Below are 17,001 nucleotides of genomic sequence, written 5' to 3' on the forward strand. Positions count from 1 at the left end.
TCAAATTGGAGAAATGCTTCAAATGACATTTTAACAGTACCACTAAGCACTGTGAATACCAACTATTATCAAAACGTTTAGTATATTTTGATACTGGGTGGAGCCATAGCCATAGATAGTTTGATCGTTGCAGTTTCTGTAGATGCATCATGCATCAGAGTCAATGGGAGAGGTGCACAGATTTTCAGTAAGCATTTAGCCCCGACTGAACTACAGCAGAGACACATGGCTCCCTTGCACTGATCTATTTAAAACCTGTTTACACACACACACACACACACACACACACACACACACACACACACACACACACACACACACACACACACACACACACACACACACACACACACACACACACACACACACACACACACACACACACAAAACACACACACTCACACAGAGAGACAAACAGCAACCAAACAGTATTAGGGACAGACACAGCAACGGCCATTGACAGAGACACAACTCCATTCTCCATTATGATACAATGCAACTGACATGACTCCAGTCCTGAAAGAGAAGCCGCGAGCCCTGGAGAGGTTGTCCTGCAGACTGCTGGTACAGTAGCTCTGATCAGAGTAAACTAATGTCATGGTATTGCTTCTTAATCTAACTCTACCGCTACAGCTCAATGTCTGCCGTGTGGGGTGTACAAGGAGCATGTCTGCCCTGGTGTAGTGTTACACACACCGTTGTGTCTATTTCTGATGTCCCCACTCTCTCTTCTCTCTCTCTCTCTCTCTCTCTCTCTCTCTCTCTCTCTCTCTGTCTCTCTCTCTCCAGGTTTAGCAGAGCCATCTTCACCCTCCAAGGTGAGAGATGGACCCCCAGGTGATGGTGCCTGGTCAGGCTGAACATGGACTTCTTCTGCTGGGGCAGCTGGAGAGGATGTGGGGGGCCAGGGAACTGACTGACGTGGTTCTCCTGGCCGAGGGCATTCCATTCCCCTGCCACCGGGTGGTGCTATCCGCCTTCAGCCCTTACTTCCAGGTAAGATAATTGTGCTTGTTTCAATGAACCCCAAAATAAATATTACCATTTTACCATGGTGTTTACCATACTTATTTTATCCCTCCAGGCCATGTTTACCTGTGGTCTGAGGGAGACCCGTGGAGGTGAGGTGCCTCTCAGGGACACTCCTGCCCAGAGCTTGGAGCTGCTCCTGGGGTACATGTACCGCGCCCAGCTGCCTCTTTCCCACGACAACACTCAGGGAGTGGCTGCTGCTGCCTTCCTGCTGCACATAGACGGGGCATTCAGGTGGGTTCAGGTGGCTACTGTTAGCCATGACACGACTAATACAATCACTACATTATGGTCAATATTACAGGTTGTGTCAGAGCTACATGTTGGACAGCATGGATACTTCCAACTGTGTAGGACTGTACCACTGGGCCAGAGACCTGGGGGCCGCTGACCTGGCAGACCTGGCCCTGAGATACTTGTGTCGTCACTTTGCCCAGGTAAGACCATATCATTCAGTATAATCTGAGTATAATTCTTCCCAACTGCCGCAGTCATGTCCATTTCCTCTTCTCACCACAAGAGAGCAGTAGTTCCCTGCATCTGTCTACAGGCAGAATTAAACAGAGCGGTCTGACATTTAAACATTTATTAAATGTATTACCTACTCTCGCTCACAACGTCATCTCTTTGTATCACCTCTCTTCTCTTTCTCTCTCTCTCTCTCTCCCCTCCTCCCCTCTCCTTTCAGGTGTGTCAGGAAGAGGAGGTGTTGGAGTTGGACGCCCAGAGTCTGGGGGGTCTGCTGGGTTCAGACGACCTGAATGTGACCCAGGAGGAGAGCGTTCTGGAACTGGTGCTGCGCTGGGTGGAGAAGCGCAGGGGAGATGAGCAGAGTGAGGCCCAGGCCGTGGAGCTCCTCAGGCGGGTACGACTGGAGCTGATAGACCCCAACTTCCTCAGGAGGGCCAGGAGGAGAAACCCGGTGAGGATGGATGGAAAGAGAAAGAGGAGGATGGAGAGAAGGAGATTTTAAAGCCACCCTACTAATTGTAAGTGTATGGTTGCAGGTATTGCTCCGGGATGCGGAATGCTTCGGGATGATTGACGCGGCTCTTCAGACTTCTTATCTCTCTGTGGCGGCTGCCCCTCCTCGCCCCACCCTGCGTTACGGGATGGAGACCACAGACCTGCTCCTCTGCCTGGGGGGGACTGATGAAGGGGGCGTCCCAGCCCGCCGGGGGGGTCAGGCTGACCTCAGCTTATGCTTCGCCCCCCAGGCCAGAAGGACGTACTACATCCCCTCTCCAGTGAAGGGGACAGGGACGATCACGGCAGGGGCAGTGACAAGGGACAACAGCATAGTGGTGGCTGTAGAAGAGGAGGACGAACACAGGACCAAAAGGCTGGGGATGTACAGGTGTGTGTGTGGTGTGTGTGTGTGTGTGTGTGTGTGTGTGTGTGTGTGTGTGTGTGTGTGTGTGTGTGTGTGTGTGTGTGTGTGTGTGTGTGTGTGTGTGTGTGTGTGTGTGTGTGTGTGTGTGTGTGTGTGTGTGTGTGTGTATAAAATACATACCTGTCCTCTGTTGTCTGCCCAGGTATGATCGGTCTTGTGAGGGCAGCTGGGAGGAGCTATGCTGGGTGGGGTACAGGGACATGTATGCCCTGGCGGCACTAGGTGATGCCCTCTACCTGCTGGGGGGACAGATGAAGGTCAGGAACCATTACATCATCACCAACAGTGTTGAGAGGTGGTCGCTGAGAAGGGGCGGGTCCTGGCTGAGCTTCGCTCCTCTGCCTCTCCCATTGGCCTGTCACTGTGTGGTCAGCCTCAAGGACCACCTTTACGTGCTGGGGGGCTGGACGCCACAGGTGAGCAGGGATGTCAGTCAAAAAACCACTCAATCAATCACATATAGGTTATGTGATGCTTTTTACAAATGCATTTGTGACAAAGTGCAACTTTTGAAAAACTCTGATCCTCCTCCCTTCTCCCTTCCTCACCCCCATCCTCTCTCTCCACCCCTCCTTCGTCCCCCTCCAGTCGGACCGTCCAGACGATGAGCCAGACAGGCTGAGTAGCCGTGTGTTCCAGTTTGACCCAGGCAAGGACCGTTGGATAGAGTGTGAGAACATGAGATACTCACGCTACCGCTGTGGAGTCGCTACACTCAATGGAGAGATCTACATGCTAGGTTAGAGCACGTCTTTCAATGGAGAGATCTACATGCTAGGTTAAAGCATGTCTTTCAATGGACAGATCTATATGCCAGGTTAGAGCACGTCTTTCAATGGAGAGATCTACATGCCAGGTTAGAGCACGTCTTTCAATGGAGAGATCTACATGCCAGGTTAGAGCACGTCTTTCAATGGAGAGATCTACATGCCAGGTTAGAGCACGTCTTTCAATGGAGAGATCTACATGCCAGGTTAGAGCACGTCTTTCAATGGAGAGATCTACATGCCAGGTTAGAGCACGTCTTTCAATGGAGAGATCTACATGCCAGGTTAGAGCACGTCTTTCAATGGAGAGATCTACATGCCAGGTTAGAGCAGGTCTTTCAATGGAGAGATCTACATGCCAGGTTAGACCACGTCTTTCAATGGAGAGATCTACATGCCAGGTTAGACCACGTCTTTCAATGGAGAGATCTACATGCTAGGACGTTTTCTGTCTTTATTTTTCTCACTTCATCCAGATGGAGGCATGAGGGCCAAAACAGTTGGAACATAATAGTGAACGGAACATTTTTTATTTAACTAGGCAAGTCAGTTAAGAACAAATTCTTATTTTACAGCATTGAAGGTCCCCAAGAACACAGTGGCCTCCATCATTCCTAAATGGAAGAAGTTTGGAACCACCTAGACTCTTCCTAGAGCTGGCCTCCCAGCCAAACTGAGCAATCAGGGGAGAAGGGCCTTGGTCAGGGAGGTGACCAAGAACCCGATGGTCACTCTGACAGAGCTCCAGAGTTCCTCTGTGGAGATGGGAGGACCTTCAAGAAGGACAAGCATCTCTGCAGCACTCCACTAATCAGGTCTTTATGATAGAGTGGCCAGACGGAAGCCACTCCTAAGTAAAAGGTACATACATACATGACAGCCCGCTTGGAATTTGCCAAAAGGCACCTAAAGACTCTCAGACCATGAGAAACAAGATTCTCTGGTCTGATAAAAAACAATATTGAACTCTTTGTCCTGAATGCCAAGCGTCACGTCTGGAGTAAACCTGGCACCATCCCTACCGTGAAGCATGGTAGTGGCAGCATCATGCTGTGGGGATGTTTTTCAGCGTGAGGGACTGGGAGACTAGTCAGGATCGAGGCAAAGATTAACGGAGCAAAGTACAGAGAGATCCTTGATGAAAACCTGCTCCAGAGCACTCAGGACCTCAGACTGTGGTGAAAGGGGTTTACCTTCCAACTGGACAACAACCCTAAGCACACAGCCAAGACAACGTAGGAGTGGCTTTGGGACAAGTCTCTGAATGTTCTTGAGTGGCCCAGCCAGAGCCCAGACTTGAACCCAATCAAACATCTCTGGAGACATGAAAATAGCTATACAGCGACGCTCTCCATCCAACCTGATAGAGCTTGAGAGGATCTGCAGAGAAGAATGGGAGAAACTCCCCAAATACAGGTTTGCCAAGCTTGCAGCTTCTTACCCAAGAAGAATTGATGCTGCAATCACTGCCAAAGGAGCTTCAACAAAGTACTGAGTAAAGGGTCAGAATACTTATGAAAATGTGATATTTCAGTTTTTATATTTTTTTTATATAAATTAGCAAAAATGTCTAAAAACCTGTTATTGCTTTGTCATTATCGGATATTGTGTATAGATTGTTGAGGGGAAAAAAACTCTTTAATCCATTTTAGAATAAGGCTTTAACATGACAAAATGTGGAAAAAGTCAAGGGGTCAGAGAATTTAGCAGTACGTTCAACCGGCCTCACAACCGCACACCACATGTACAGTGCCTTTGGAAAGTATTCAAAAACGACATTGAAGGCAGCTTACAATAGAGAAATTAACATTAGATTATCTGGAAATAGCTCTGGTGGACATTCCTGCAGTCAGCATGCCAATTGCAAGCTCCCTCAAAACTTGAGACATCTGTGGCATTGTGTTGTGTGACAAAACTGCACATTTTTAGAGTGGCCCTTTATTGTCCCCCGCACAAGGTGCACCTGTGTAATGATCATGCTATTTAATCAACTTCTTGATATGCCACACTTGTCAGGTGGATGTATTATCATGGCAAAGGAGAAATGCTCACTAACTGGGGTGTAAACAAATTTGTGGACAAAATTAGAGCGAAATAAGCTTTTTGTGCATATGGAAAATGTCTGGGACCTTGTATTGTAGCTCATGAAACATGGGACCAACACTTTACATGTTACATTAATATTTATTTTCAGTGCATATGTGTGTTCTCCAGGGGGTATAGGGTGTGAGGGGGAGGACCGTGGCCAATCTCGTCGCTGCCTGAGCTCAGTGGAGATCTACAACCCAGAAGAAGATACCTGGAGGTCAGGGCCAACCCTCCCCACAGCTCTCCTCTCTTTACGAACCAATGCCTCCAACATTGGGGAGGTGGACGGCAAGCTGTACCTCTGTGGCTACTACAAGGGGGCAGGTGAGAACCAAATACATTTACACTGATCAATCAATAAATGAATCAATCAATTATCAATCATATTTTGACAGGTCGCCATGAGATCATCACCAAGGAGATCTTAGAGCTGGATCCCAAGGACAACGTGTGGACGGTGGTGGAGCGTCGAGCAGCCATGCATGACAGCTACAGCGTCTGTCTGGTGGCCAACCTCAACCCCCGTGATCTCTCAACCCCGAGCTCTGACCATTGATGGACACAGGACAAAAATGGCCTACTCAGAGGAAGAGAAAACACAGAGACAATATTGCACAAAGAGGGACTCATGTTGCTCTAGGCCTACCCTATAACTTTGTTTCATCGTCAAAACATGATAGCCTATAAGCTTATAAGTACTGTATGTGGTATCCCTCAGATGAAAGGATAAGGTCTGGAAATCAATTGCTTTGTAAACTTACTCTGTAAGGACAGCCTGAGCTTTAGACCAGAGGTATTCAACTCTTACCCTATGAGGTCCGGAGCCTGCTGGTTTTCTGTTCTACCTGATAATTAGTTGGTGTCCCAGGTCTAAATCAGTCCATTAAATAATGCAGTAGAACTGGCAGTTGAGCTTGAGGGCTATAGACTACTAGCCTATCACACAGACTCTGCATGATGTGATGCCTGTACTAACATCTGAACTCTGTGTTTCAATAAAATACAAATTAAGACATTCAGGCTTTCCAAATATAAAATGTCTGGTCTGTAGGCCTATTTCTCTCCTTCCGCAATACATATTCACAGTTTAACAATGTACTGGATGATGTCCATCTCAAGCGTTTATTTTTCCGGGGAACTGAAAACAAACAAGTTTGATTGAATGGGTCATTCCTCGAGGACGTTGCTTACGTGCCAAGCATTCCTTCTCCTTCTCCTACTGTTCGGCATGGTCAGAAATAGGTCGGCGGAAAGCCCAAACGATCCTAATTAGTGTGACGCTGCATGTTGCTATGACAGCTGGCATCGGGTATGGACATGGGCGGACCCACCAACCCAATGGGACCATGTGGTTCTCACTGCTGATTTGTTGTGATTTGTTTTCAGATAGAGGAAAGAGAGAGAGCGAGTATGAACAGCAGCATAAGAACGGGAGGCGAGACAAATGGAACAGGGGTTTCCCTAATGAGCTGATGTCTGGGATTATTAACCCTTTGACATTTAATTTCCTCAAGCAGAGTGAATCATTGATAGTAGCCTGGTGTTTTGTTGCTTCCTCTATCTGCTATGAAACGGGGCAATTTGAGGCTTCCTTTAGTTGTTTGTAGGGATAAAGAAATATAACAAATCCTGTGTCAGTTTATGAAATATTTCCGCTGCCAAGTAGGCAACTAGTTGCGACAGGTGCGCACTGAGCGAGACCAGGATGGGCAGGCGGGAAATTCGCAGAGACCACCGCAGCAGCAGCAGCGTGATGAGCACTGAAGACCCGTCAGAACGGAGGGAGAACATGCAGGACACGGCAGATACCGAAACCGGCGATGATGGCTCCGAGACCTCAAGTCTGGAAAGCCGTCGTCTCCTCAGCGGGGACAAGCGCCCCAGCCACACCGGGGAAAGTGGCTCTATGCCGGTGGAAGTGAAGAAGCACCAACATAAACACAATTTGAAACACCGCTACGAGGTAATGGAGACGCTGGGAAAAGGCACCTACGGGAAAGTGAAGAGAGCGGTGGAGAGAACGACCAGGAAGACGGTAAGTGTTTTTGTTTGTTTTTAAATTAAATATGTCTGTCTATCTCGATCCTATACTGTCCTTCCTTTCCATGTGTTAGCCTTTTATGTCATATTCTAACCTAAATGTTCACTTTACAGATATTAGACCAACTCATTGCAACCAAATGTTTGTGAATGTGTGCTGTCTTCTATGTTAGGGGTACCAAGGCAAAATATGCATCTGTTATTGACATTTTGTTTGTTACCTGTATCGTGCGTTTGTTATGTCATTCCAACAAAGGGACCCAGGATGATGTGTGTGCTGTATTGTGCGTTTGCTATGTCATTCCAACAAAGGGACCCAGGATGATGTGTGTGCTGTATCGTGCGTTTGTTATGTCATTCCAACAAAGGGACCCAGGATGATGTGTGTGCTGTATCGTGCGTTTGTTATGTCATTCCAACAAAGGGACCCAGGATGATGTGTGTGCTGTATCGTGCGTTTGTTATGTCATTCCAACAAAGGGACCCCGGATGATGTGTGTGTGCTCTTGCCCTTGGCTGTGCCTGGAAGTCTCAGGCAGCTGTCCTTAAGTTATGTTTTGGTTCTTATCAGAATGATGTATTGTGTGTGTTATTAATTATTCATGTGTGATAGAGGACAGATTGTATGGGGAAGTGTGTTGTCATCGGTCTAATGAATAGATGCATACTTTGTGTGCCATCTGTAGTGGATTAGCTCATACCCGCTGCTATGCCAGGGATCAGGGGCCTTCTGAGGGCCTAGGCCACCTTCACGTTATCTGACTCATTACCCTTGACCCCTCACACACTCTCACTGGCATGCACCCAGGCCCACACACAGACACGGAGGGCAGGCAGCCCAGCGGTTAGAGTGTGACCGGAAGATGTAAAAATCTGCAGTAACTGCCCTTCAGCGAGGTAGTTAACCCCACAACAACTACTCCCCAGACTTCCATGAAGACAGACATGGTGTTAAATGTGGAAGACACATTTTGGTTGAATGTATTCAGTTGTGCAACTGACTAGGTTTTCCCTTCCAAACACAGACCAAATGTAACACACAGTTCCATTCTAGGTGTAATAATGAAGGATTGGTTATTCTAAAGGGGAAAAGAACCATATGACATGCGCATTATATGATTTGCAATATGGCTATTGGCTATCTATTAATGTACCTGAGAAAAATAATACATTATGAGAGAGAATTGTTTTGTTTTAATGGTTTTGTTGCTCGTGGTTCAGGGTTTAATCCTTCAGTCTACTGTGAGCTGAAGACAGAGATAGATACCCCTTTCTGATTTTTAGTAAACAAACATGTTATTATAGAGATAATCTGATGGGATATCAGATTAGGAGACTAGCCCAATCCTGTCACTGTCTGCTACTGTACTGTACACCCAGTCCCTCTTTCCTACATTTACTGGAGTGGAGAGCGGGGGATAAAGAATAGAAGAGAGGGAGAGCGAGATGGTGGTAGAATTCCTTGAGCCAGTGGCCAGTGCATACTGAGAATTCCTTGAGACAAATTGATCATATTTTTAGAAACAGGATCGGGAGCTGTTGTCTGAGTGAAGAAGGACAGATGAAGAAGAGATGTGGTGGGGAGGGGGAAGATGTGGAGGGGGTCTATGGAAAAGGAGAGAAGGAAGGAATATAGAGGGCCGGGGCATTGACTCCAGATTAGGGTCGGAACATTTTGGCATCCTTACAGACGGCCTGCTAATGGAGACGAGTCTGGGAGGGGGAGAGGGGCTGGGAGGGGGAGAGGGATGGAGAGGGAGAGGGATGGAGGGAGAGGGCTGGGAGGGAGAGGGGCTGGGAGGGGAGGGATGGAGAGGAGAGGGATGGAGGGAGAGGGGCTGGGAGGGGGAGAGGGATGGAGGGGAGAGGGCTGGGAGGGGAGAGGGGCTGGGGGGGATGGAGGGGAGAGGCTGGGGAGGGAGAGAGGCTGGGAGAGGGATGGATGGAGAGGGGGAGAGGGGATGGAGGGAGAGAGGGCTGGGAGGAGGGAGAGGGATGGAGAGGGAGAGGGATGGAGAGGGAGAGGGATGGCTGGGAGGGGAGAGGGATAGAGGGAGAGGCTGGGGAGAGGGAGGATGGAGAGAGGCTGGGAGGGGAGAGGAGAGGGATGGAGGGAGGGCTGGGAGGGGGAGAGGGATGGAGAGGAGTCTGGGAGAGGGGCTGGGGGAGAGGGGGAGAGGGGGATGGAGGGGAGAGGCTGGGGGGGAGAGGGCTGGGGGATGGAGGGAGAGAGGCTGGGAGGGGGAGAGGGATGGGAGAGGGAGAGGGATGGAGGGGAGAGGCTGGGAGGGGGAGAGGCTGGGAGGCTGGGAGAGGGATGGAGAGGGATGGAGGGAGAGAGTCTGGGAGGGGGGGGATGGGGCTGGGATGGAGGGAGAGGGATGGAGAGGGATGGAGGGATGGAGGGAGAGAGGCTGGGAGAGGGGGAGGAGAGGGGCTGGAGGGGGGAGGGGGAGAGAGGGAGAGGGATGGAGGGAGAGAGGCTGGGAGGGGAGAGGGATGGGAGGGAGAGGGAGAGGCTGGGAGAGGGGGAGAGGGGGATGGAGAGGGAGAGGGATGGAGGGGAGAGGCTGGGAGGGGGAGAGGGATGGAGGGAGAGAGTCTGGGAGAGAGGCTGGGAGGGGAGAGGGGGAGAGGGATGGAGGGAGAGAGGCTGGGAGGGGAGAGGGATGGAGAGGGGAGAGGGATGGAGGGAGGGGAGGGAGAGGCTGGGAGGGGGGAGGGAGGGATGGAGAGGGAGAGGGATGGAGAGGGAGAGGCTGGGAGGGGAGAGGGATGGGAGGGGGAGAGAGGCTGGGAGGGGAGAGGGATGGAGGGGGGCTGGGAGGGGAGAGGGATGGAGAGGGGAGAGGGATGGAGGGAGAGGCTGGGAGGGGAGGGAGAGGGAGGAGAGTCTGGGGGGGAGAGAGGGATGGAGATGGAGGGATGGATGGAGGGGATGGGAGGGGGAGAGGGATGGAGGGAGAGGCTGGGAGGGGGAGAGGGGCTGGAGGGATGGAGGGAGGGATGGAGGCTGGGAGAGAGGCTGGGGGGGGGAGAGGGATGGAGGGAGAGAGGCTGGGAGGGGGAGAGGGAGGGAGGGATGGAGGGAGAGAGGCTGGGAGGGGAGAGGGGAGGGGGAGGGAGGGATGGGAGGGGAGAGGGATGGAGGGAGAGAGGCTGGGAGGGGAGAGGGATGGGAGGGAGAGGGATGGAGGGAGAGAGGCTGGGAGGGGGAGAGGGATGGAGAGGGAGAGGGATGGAGAGGGGAGGGGGAGGGGGAGAGGGATGGAGAGGGAGGCTGGGAGAGGCTGGGAGGGGGAGAGGGATGGAGGGAGAGAGTCTGGGAGGGGGAGAGGGATGGAGAGGGAGAGGGATGGAGGGAGAGAGGCTGGGGGAGGGAGAGGGATGGAGGGAGAGAGGCTGGGAGGAGAGGGATGGAGGGGAGAGGGATGGAGAGGGAGAGGGATGGAGGGGAGGCTGGGAGGGGAGAGGCTGGGAGGAGGGAGAGGGATGGAGGGAGAGAGGCTGGGAGGGGGAGAGGGAGAGGGATGGGAGAGGCTGGGAGGGGAGGGGCTGGGAGGGAGAGGGATGGAGAGGGAGAGGGATGGAGGGAGAGAGGCTGGAGAGGGATGGGAGGGATGGAGAGGAGAGAGGCTGGGAGGGGGGAGGGAGGCTGGGAGGGGGAGAGGGATGGAGGGAGAGAGGCTGGGAGGGGAGAGGGCTGGGAGGGGAGAGGGATGGAGAGGGAGAGGGATGGAGGAGAGAGGCTGGGAGGGGGAGAGGGAGAGGGATGGGAGGGGAGGGGGCTGGGGGGGGAGAGGCTGGGAGGGAGAGGGATGGAGGGAGAGAGGCTGGGAGGGGGGAGAGGGATGGAGAGAGGAGAGGAGGGGAGGGATGGGGAGAGAGGGGAGAGGGCTGGGAGGGGAGGGGAGAGGGATGGAGGGGAGAGGGGAGGAGGGATGGAGAGGGAGAGGGATGGAGAGGGAGAGGCTGGGGAGGGAGAGGGATGGGAGAGGGAGGCTGGGAGGGGGAGAGGGGAGAGGATGGGAGGCTGGGGGAGAGGGATGGAGGGGTGAGAGTCTGGGAGGGGGAGAGGGATGGAGAGGGAGAGGGATGGAGGGAGAGAGGCTGGGAGGGAGGGAGAGGGATGGAGGGAGAGAGGCTGGGGGAGGGGAGAGGGATGGAGAGGGGAGAGGGATGGAGAGGGAGAGGCTGGGAGGAGAGGTCTGGAGGGAGGAGAGGCTGGAGGGAGAGGGCTGGGAGGGGGAGAGAGGGATGGAGAGGGAGAGGGATGGATGGGAGAGAGGCTGGGAGGCTGGGGGGAGAGGGAGAGGGAGTCTGGGAGGGGGAGAGGGATGGAGGGAGAGAGGCTGGGAGGGAGAGGGATGGAGGGAGAGAGGCTGGGAGGGGAGAGGCTGGGAGGGGGGAGAGGGATGGAGGGAGAGAGGCTGGGAGGGGAGAGGGATGGAGGGAGAGTCTGGGAGGGGGGAGGCTGGGAGGGGGAGAGGGAGGGAGAGGGAGAGGGATGGAGGGAGAGAGGCTGGGAGAGGGAGAGGGATGGAGGGAGAGAGGCTGGGAGGGAGGGAGAGGGATGGAGAGGGAGAGGGATGGAGAGGGAGAGGCTGGGAGGGGGAGAGGGATGGAGGGAGAGAGTCTGGGAGGGAGAGGGATGGAGGGAGAGAGGCTGGGGGGAGGCTGAGGGGGAGAGGGGGGAGAGGGATGGAGGAGAGAGTCTGGGAGGGGGAGAGGATGGGAGTCTGGGAGGGGAGAGGGATGGGATGGATGGAGAGAGAGAGGCTGGGAGGGAGAGGGATGGAGGGATGGGAGGGGGGAGGGGGAGAGAGGCTGGGAGGGGGAGAGGGATGGAGAGAGTGTCTGGGAGAGGGGCTGGGAGGGGGAGGCTGGGGAGAGGGATGGGGGAGAGGCTGGGAGGGGAGAGGGATGGAGGGAGAGAGGCTGGGAGGGGGAGAGGGATGGGAGGGGCTGGGGAGAGGCTGGGGGAGGCTGGGAGGGAGAGGGATGGAGGGAGAGAGGCTGGGAGGGGGAGAGGGATGGAGGGAGGGAGTCTGGGAGGGGGAGAGGCTGGGAGGGGGAGAGGGATGGAGGGAGAGAGGCTGGGAGGGGGAGAGGGATGGAGAGAGAGAGTCTGGGGTATGTCAGTACAGTAAGCTTTGTTGTAGGTCACTTTCACTGACTGAATGTGTGCAAACTGCATTATTGGACATATTATAGGAGGGCAGTTGAACTCCCTCTTATGTTAGATAAGGCTCTGCCACCCAGCAAGTACACTAATTCTATATTTGTACTACATATGTTTAGACTCATGACTCCATCTCTTTCTCTCTCTGTGTCCCACTTTCTCTCTCGCTCTCTCTCTCATATTCTTTCTCTCGTTTCAGCACACACCCTAGTCATTGTCCTTTCAGGAATGCTGTGTGTTCCCGTAGGTGTCTAGAAGAGAGAAAAACCCAGAGTGTCCTTCCCTCCTTCTCTGTGCTCTGCTGGTCAGGCCTTAATGCCCCAGAGGAAGGCAGGAGGGGGCAGTGGAATGCCAGGCTTTTCCCCAGGCAGGCCTGAAGTGACACCCCCCTCCTGCTCTCAGTTCTCCTTCTGTTAACCCTGTGCCTCCCTCTTCCCCACTCCCTCCTGCTCTCAGTTCTTTCTGTTAACCCTGTGCCTCCCTCTTCCCCACTCCCTCCTGCTCTCAGTTCTTTCTGTTAACCCTGTGCCTCCCTCTTCCCCACTCCCTCCTGCTCTCAGTTCTCTTTCTGTTAACCCTGTGCCTCGCTCTCCCCCCCCTCCTGCTCTCAGTTCTCTTTCTGTTACCCCTGTGCCTTCCTCTTCCCCACTCCCTCCTGCTCTCAGTTCTCTTTCTGTTAACCCTGTGCCTCCCTCTTCCCCACTCCCTCCTGCTCTCAGCTCTCTTTCTGTTAACCCTGTGCCTCGCCCCCCCCCCCTCTCATGCTCTCCACTGCCCCCTCTCACACCCCTTTTACCCCCTCAACCTCTAAGCCCTTTCACCAAATGCTAGCCCTCCCTGCTTTCCTCACGTAGTCTCCACTACCCCCTTCTCCCCGACCATTTCAATTCAAGGGCTTTATTGTCATGGGAAACACATATTGACATTGCCAAAGCAAATGAAGTAGATAATAAACAAAAGTGAAATAAACAGTGAACGTTACACTTACAGTGTAATAAAGTAATAATAATAAATAAAGTATAATAAATAAAGTAATAATAAATTACTTTTGAAATGTCTTTACGTATATACTGTTGAAGTCAGAAGTTTACATACACCTAAGCCAAATACATTTAAACTCAGTTTTTCACAATTACTGACATTTACTCCTAGTACATATTCCCTGTCTTAGGTCAGTTAGGATCACCACTTTATTTTAAGAATGTGAAATGGCAGAATAATAGTAGAGTTATTTATTTAAGCTTTTATTTCTTTCATCACATTCCCAGTGGGTCAGAAGTTTACATACACACAATTAGTGTTTGATAGCATTGCCTTTAAATTGTTTAAAGCCTTCCACAAGCTTCCCACAATAAGTTGGGTGAATTTTAGTCCATTCCTCCTGACAGAGCTGGTGTAACTGAGTCAGGTTTGTAGGCCTCCTTGCTTGCACACATACTTTTTCAGTTCTGCCCACAAAGTTTTTATAGGATTGAGGTCAGAGCTTTGTGATGGCCACTCCAATACCTTGACTTTGTTGTCCTTAAGTCATTTTGCCACAACTTTGGAAGTATGCTTGGGGTCATTGTCCATTTGGAAGACCCATTTGCGACCAAGCTTTAACTTCCTGACTGATGTCTTGAGATGTTGCTTAAATATATCCACATAATTTCCCCGCCTCATGATGCCATCCATTTTGTGAAGTGCACCAGTCCCTCCTGCAGCAAAGCACCCCCACAACATGATGCTGCCACCCCCGTGCTTCACGGTTGGGATGGTGTTCTATGGCTTGCATGCCTCCCCCTTTTCCTCCAAATATAGCGATGGTCATTATGGCCAGTTCTATTTTTGTTTCATCAGACTAGAGGACATTTATCCAAAAAGTATGATCTTTGTTCCCATGTGCAGTTGCAAACCGAAGTCTGGCTTTTTTATGGCGGTTTTGGAGCAGTGGTTTCTTCCTTGCTGAGCGGTCTTTCATGTTATGTCGATATAGGACTTGTTTTACTCTGGATATAGATACTTTTGTACCTGTTTCCTCCAGCATCTTGACATGGTCCTTTGCTGTTCTGGGATTGATTTTTACTTTACACACCACAGTACTTTCATCTCTAGGAGACAGAACACGTCTCCTTCCTGAGCGGTATGACGGCTGCTTGGTCCCATGGTGTTTATACTTAGATTTTCCCATGATGTCAAGCAAAGAGGCACTTAGTTTGAAAATAGGCCTTGAAATACATCCACAGGTACACCTCCAATTGACTCAAATGATGTCAATTAGCCTATCAGAAGCTTCTAAAGCCATAACAACATTTTCTGGAATTTTCCAAGCTGTTTAAATGCACAGTCAACTTACTGTATGCAAACTTCTGACCCACTGCAATTGTGATTTAAGTGAAATAATTTGTCTGTAAACAATTGTTGGAAACATTAGTTGTGTCATGCACAAAGTAGATGTCCTAACCAACTTGCCAAAACTATAGTTTGTTAACAAGACATTTGTGGAGTGGTTGAAAAACGAGTTTTAATGACTCCAACCGAAGTGTATTTAAACTTCCGATTTCAACTGTATACAGTGTTGTAACGATGCGCAAATAGTTAAAGTTGTAAATAAATAAACATAAATATGGGTTGTATTTACAATGATGTTTGTTCTTCACTGGTTGCCCTTTTCTTGTGGCAACAGGTCACAAATCTTGCTGCTGTGATGGCACACTGGCATTTCACCCAGTAGATATGGGAGTTTATCAAAATTGGGTTTGTTTTTGAATTCTTTGTGGATCTGTGTAATCTGAGGGAAATATCTCTCTAATATTGTCATACATTTGGCAGGAGGTTAGGAAGTGCAGCTCAGTTTCCACCTAATTTTGTGTGTAGTGTGCACAGCCTGTCTTCTCTTGAGAGCCAGGTCTGCCTACGGTGGCCTTTCTCAATAGCAAGGCTATGTTCAATGAGTCTGTACATAGTCAAAGCTTTCCTTAAGTTTGGGTCAGTCACACTGGTCAGGTATTCTGCCATTGTACTCTCTGTTTAGGGCCAAGTAGCATTCTAGTTTACTCCATTTTTTTTGTTAATTCTTTCCAATGTGTCAAGTCATTATCTTTTTGTTTTCTTGGGATTTGGTTGGGTCTAATTGTGTTGCTGTCCTGGGACTCTGTGAGGTCTTTTTGTGTTTGAACAGAGCCCCAGGAACAGCTTGCTCAGGGGACTCTTCTCCAGGTTCATCTCTCTGTAGGCGATGGCTTTGTTATGGAAGGTTTGGGAATCGCTTCCTTTTGATTATTAGCGGGTATTGGCCTAATTCTGCTCTTCATGCATTATTTGGTGTTTTACATTGTTCATGGAGGATATTTTTGCAGAATCCTGCATGCAGTCTCAATTTGGTGTTTGTCCCATTTAGTGGATTCTTGGTTGGTGAGCGGACCCCAGACCTCAAAAATTGTATAAGTCTCGTGCCGAATACAACCAGTGTAGACCTTACAGTGAAATGCTGAATACAACCAGTGTAGACCTTACAGTGAAATGCTGAATACAACCAGTGTAGACCTTACAGTGAAATGCTGAATACAACCAGTGTAGACCTTACAGTGAAATGCTGAATACAACCAGTGTAGACCTTACAGTGAAATGCTGAATACAACCAGTGTAGACCTTACAGTGAAATGCTGAATACAACCAGTGTAGACCTTACAGTGAAATGCTGAATACAACCAGTGTAGACCTTACAGTGAAATGCTGAATACAACCAGTGTAGACCTTACAGTGAAATGCTGAATACAACCAGTGTAGACCTTACAGTGAAATGCTGAATACAACCAGTGTAGACCTTACAGTGAAATGCTTACTTACGAGCCCCTAAGCAACAATGCAGTTTTTTTAAAATACGGAAAGAATAAGAAATAAAAGTAACAAGTAATTAAAGAGCAGCAGTAAAATAACCAATATTAACAATAATTTTGCTCTTTATTTAACCATCTTACATATAAAACCTTATTTGTCCATCAAAAATTGTGAATAACTCACCACAGGTTAATGAGAAGGGTGTGCTTGAAAGGATGCACATAACTCTGCAATGTTGGGTTGTATTGGAGAGAGTCTCAGTCTTAAATCATTTTCCACACACAGTCTGTGCCTGTATTTAGTTTTCATGCTAGTAAAGGCCGATAATCCACTCTCACATAGGTACGTGGTTGCAAAGGGCATCAGTGTTTTAACAGTGTGATTTGCCAAGGCAGGATACTCTGAGCACAGCCCAATCCAGAAATCTGGCAGTGGCTTCTGATTAAATTGGTAAATCCACGGTAAGTGGACTGAAGGCAGGGCATGAAAGGGATAACGAATCCAGTTATTTGTGTCATCTGTTTAGGGAAAGTACCTGTGTAATTGTGCACACAACTCACTCGGGTGCTTCGCTATATCGCATTTGACATTGTCTGTAAGCTTGAGTTCATTTGCACACAAAAAATCATACAATGATGGAAAGATGGAAAGTGTGTTGTCCTTGTTAATGCAAAGACCTG

At 50.2% G+C, this 17,001-nt stretch overlaps 2 protein-coding genes across 3 annotated transcripts in view; both read left to right on the plus strand.

The window, feature by feature from the left end:
• Positions 1-274: 274 nt before the first annotated feature.
• LOC118371146 (kelch repeat and BTB domain-containing protein 12-like) lies at positions 275-6,313 on the plus strand. Of its 2 annotated transcripts, XM_052481837.1 has the most exons (10): positions 277-564; positions 790-996; positions 1,085-1,266; positions 1,337-1,469; positions 1,721-1,954; positions 2,040-2,389; positions 2,568-2,841; positions 3,014-3,164; positions 5,407-5,604; positions 5,676-6,313. In XM_052481837.1, exons 2-10 carry the CDS (start codon positions 826-828, stop codon positions 5,834-5,836), a joined length of 1,854 nt encoding a protein of 617 aa, XP_052337797.1. In that variant the 5' UTR covers positions 277-564; positions 790-825; the 3' UTR covers positions 5,837-6,313. The 2 variants fall into 2 exon arrangements, with proteins under 2 accessions (XP_052337798.1, XP_052337797.1); XM_052481838.1 differs by lacking the exons at positions 5,407-5,604; positions 5,676-6,313 and adding an exon at positions 3,768-4,636 and having other exon boundaries at positions 275-564.
• A 289-nt stretch (positions 6,314-6,602) lies between these two features.
• Positions 6,603-17,001, plus strand: part of LOC118371139 (NUAK family SNF1-like kinase 1) — an 85,445-nt gene continuing 75,046 nt past the window's right edge. Inside the window, exon 1 of the mRNA XM_035756474.2 lies at positions 6,603-7,315. Coding sequence (XP_035612367.1) covers positions 6,986-7,315 — 330 coding nt within the window. The 5' untranslated portion in view covers positions 6,603-6,985. The remainder of the gene's footprint in view (positions 7,316-17,001) is intronic.

The sequence above is a fragment of the Oncorhynchus keta genome, chromosome 27 (assembly GCF_023373465.1).
Source record: "Oncorhynchus keta strain PuntledgeMale-10-30-2019 chromosome 27, Oket_V2, whole genome shotgun sequence".
Taxonomy (NCBI): domain Eukaryota; kingdom Metazoa; phylum Chordata; class Actinopteri; order Salmoniformes; family Salmonidae; genus Oncorhynchus; species Oncorhynchus keta.

What these genes read in the sequence shown, in the direction of transcription:
- LOC118371146 (XM_052481837.1), top strand. Translation starts at nt 826, where the DNA reads ATGGACCCCCAGGTGATGGTGCCTGGTCAGGCTGAACATGGACTTCTT. An exon ending in GGGCCAGGAGGAGAAACCCG is followed by an intron (nt 1,955 to 2,039) that starts GTGAGGATGGAT and finishes GTATGGTTGCAG; the next exon opens with GTATTGCTCCGGGATGCGGA. An exon ending in TGGAGAGATCTACATGCTAG is followed by an intron (nt 3,165 to 5,406) that starts GTTAGAGCACGT and finishes TGTGTTCTCCAG; the next exon opens with GGGGTATAGGGTGTGAGGGG.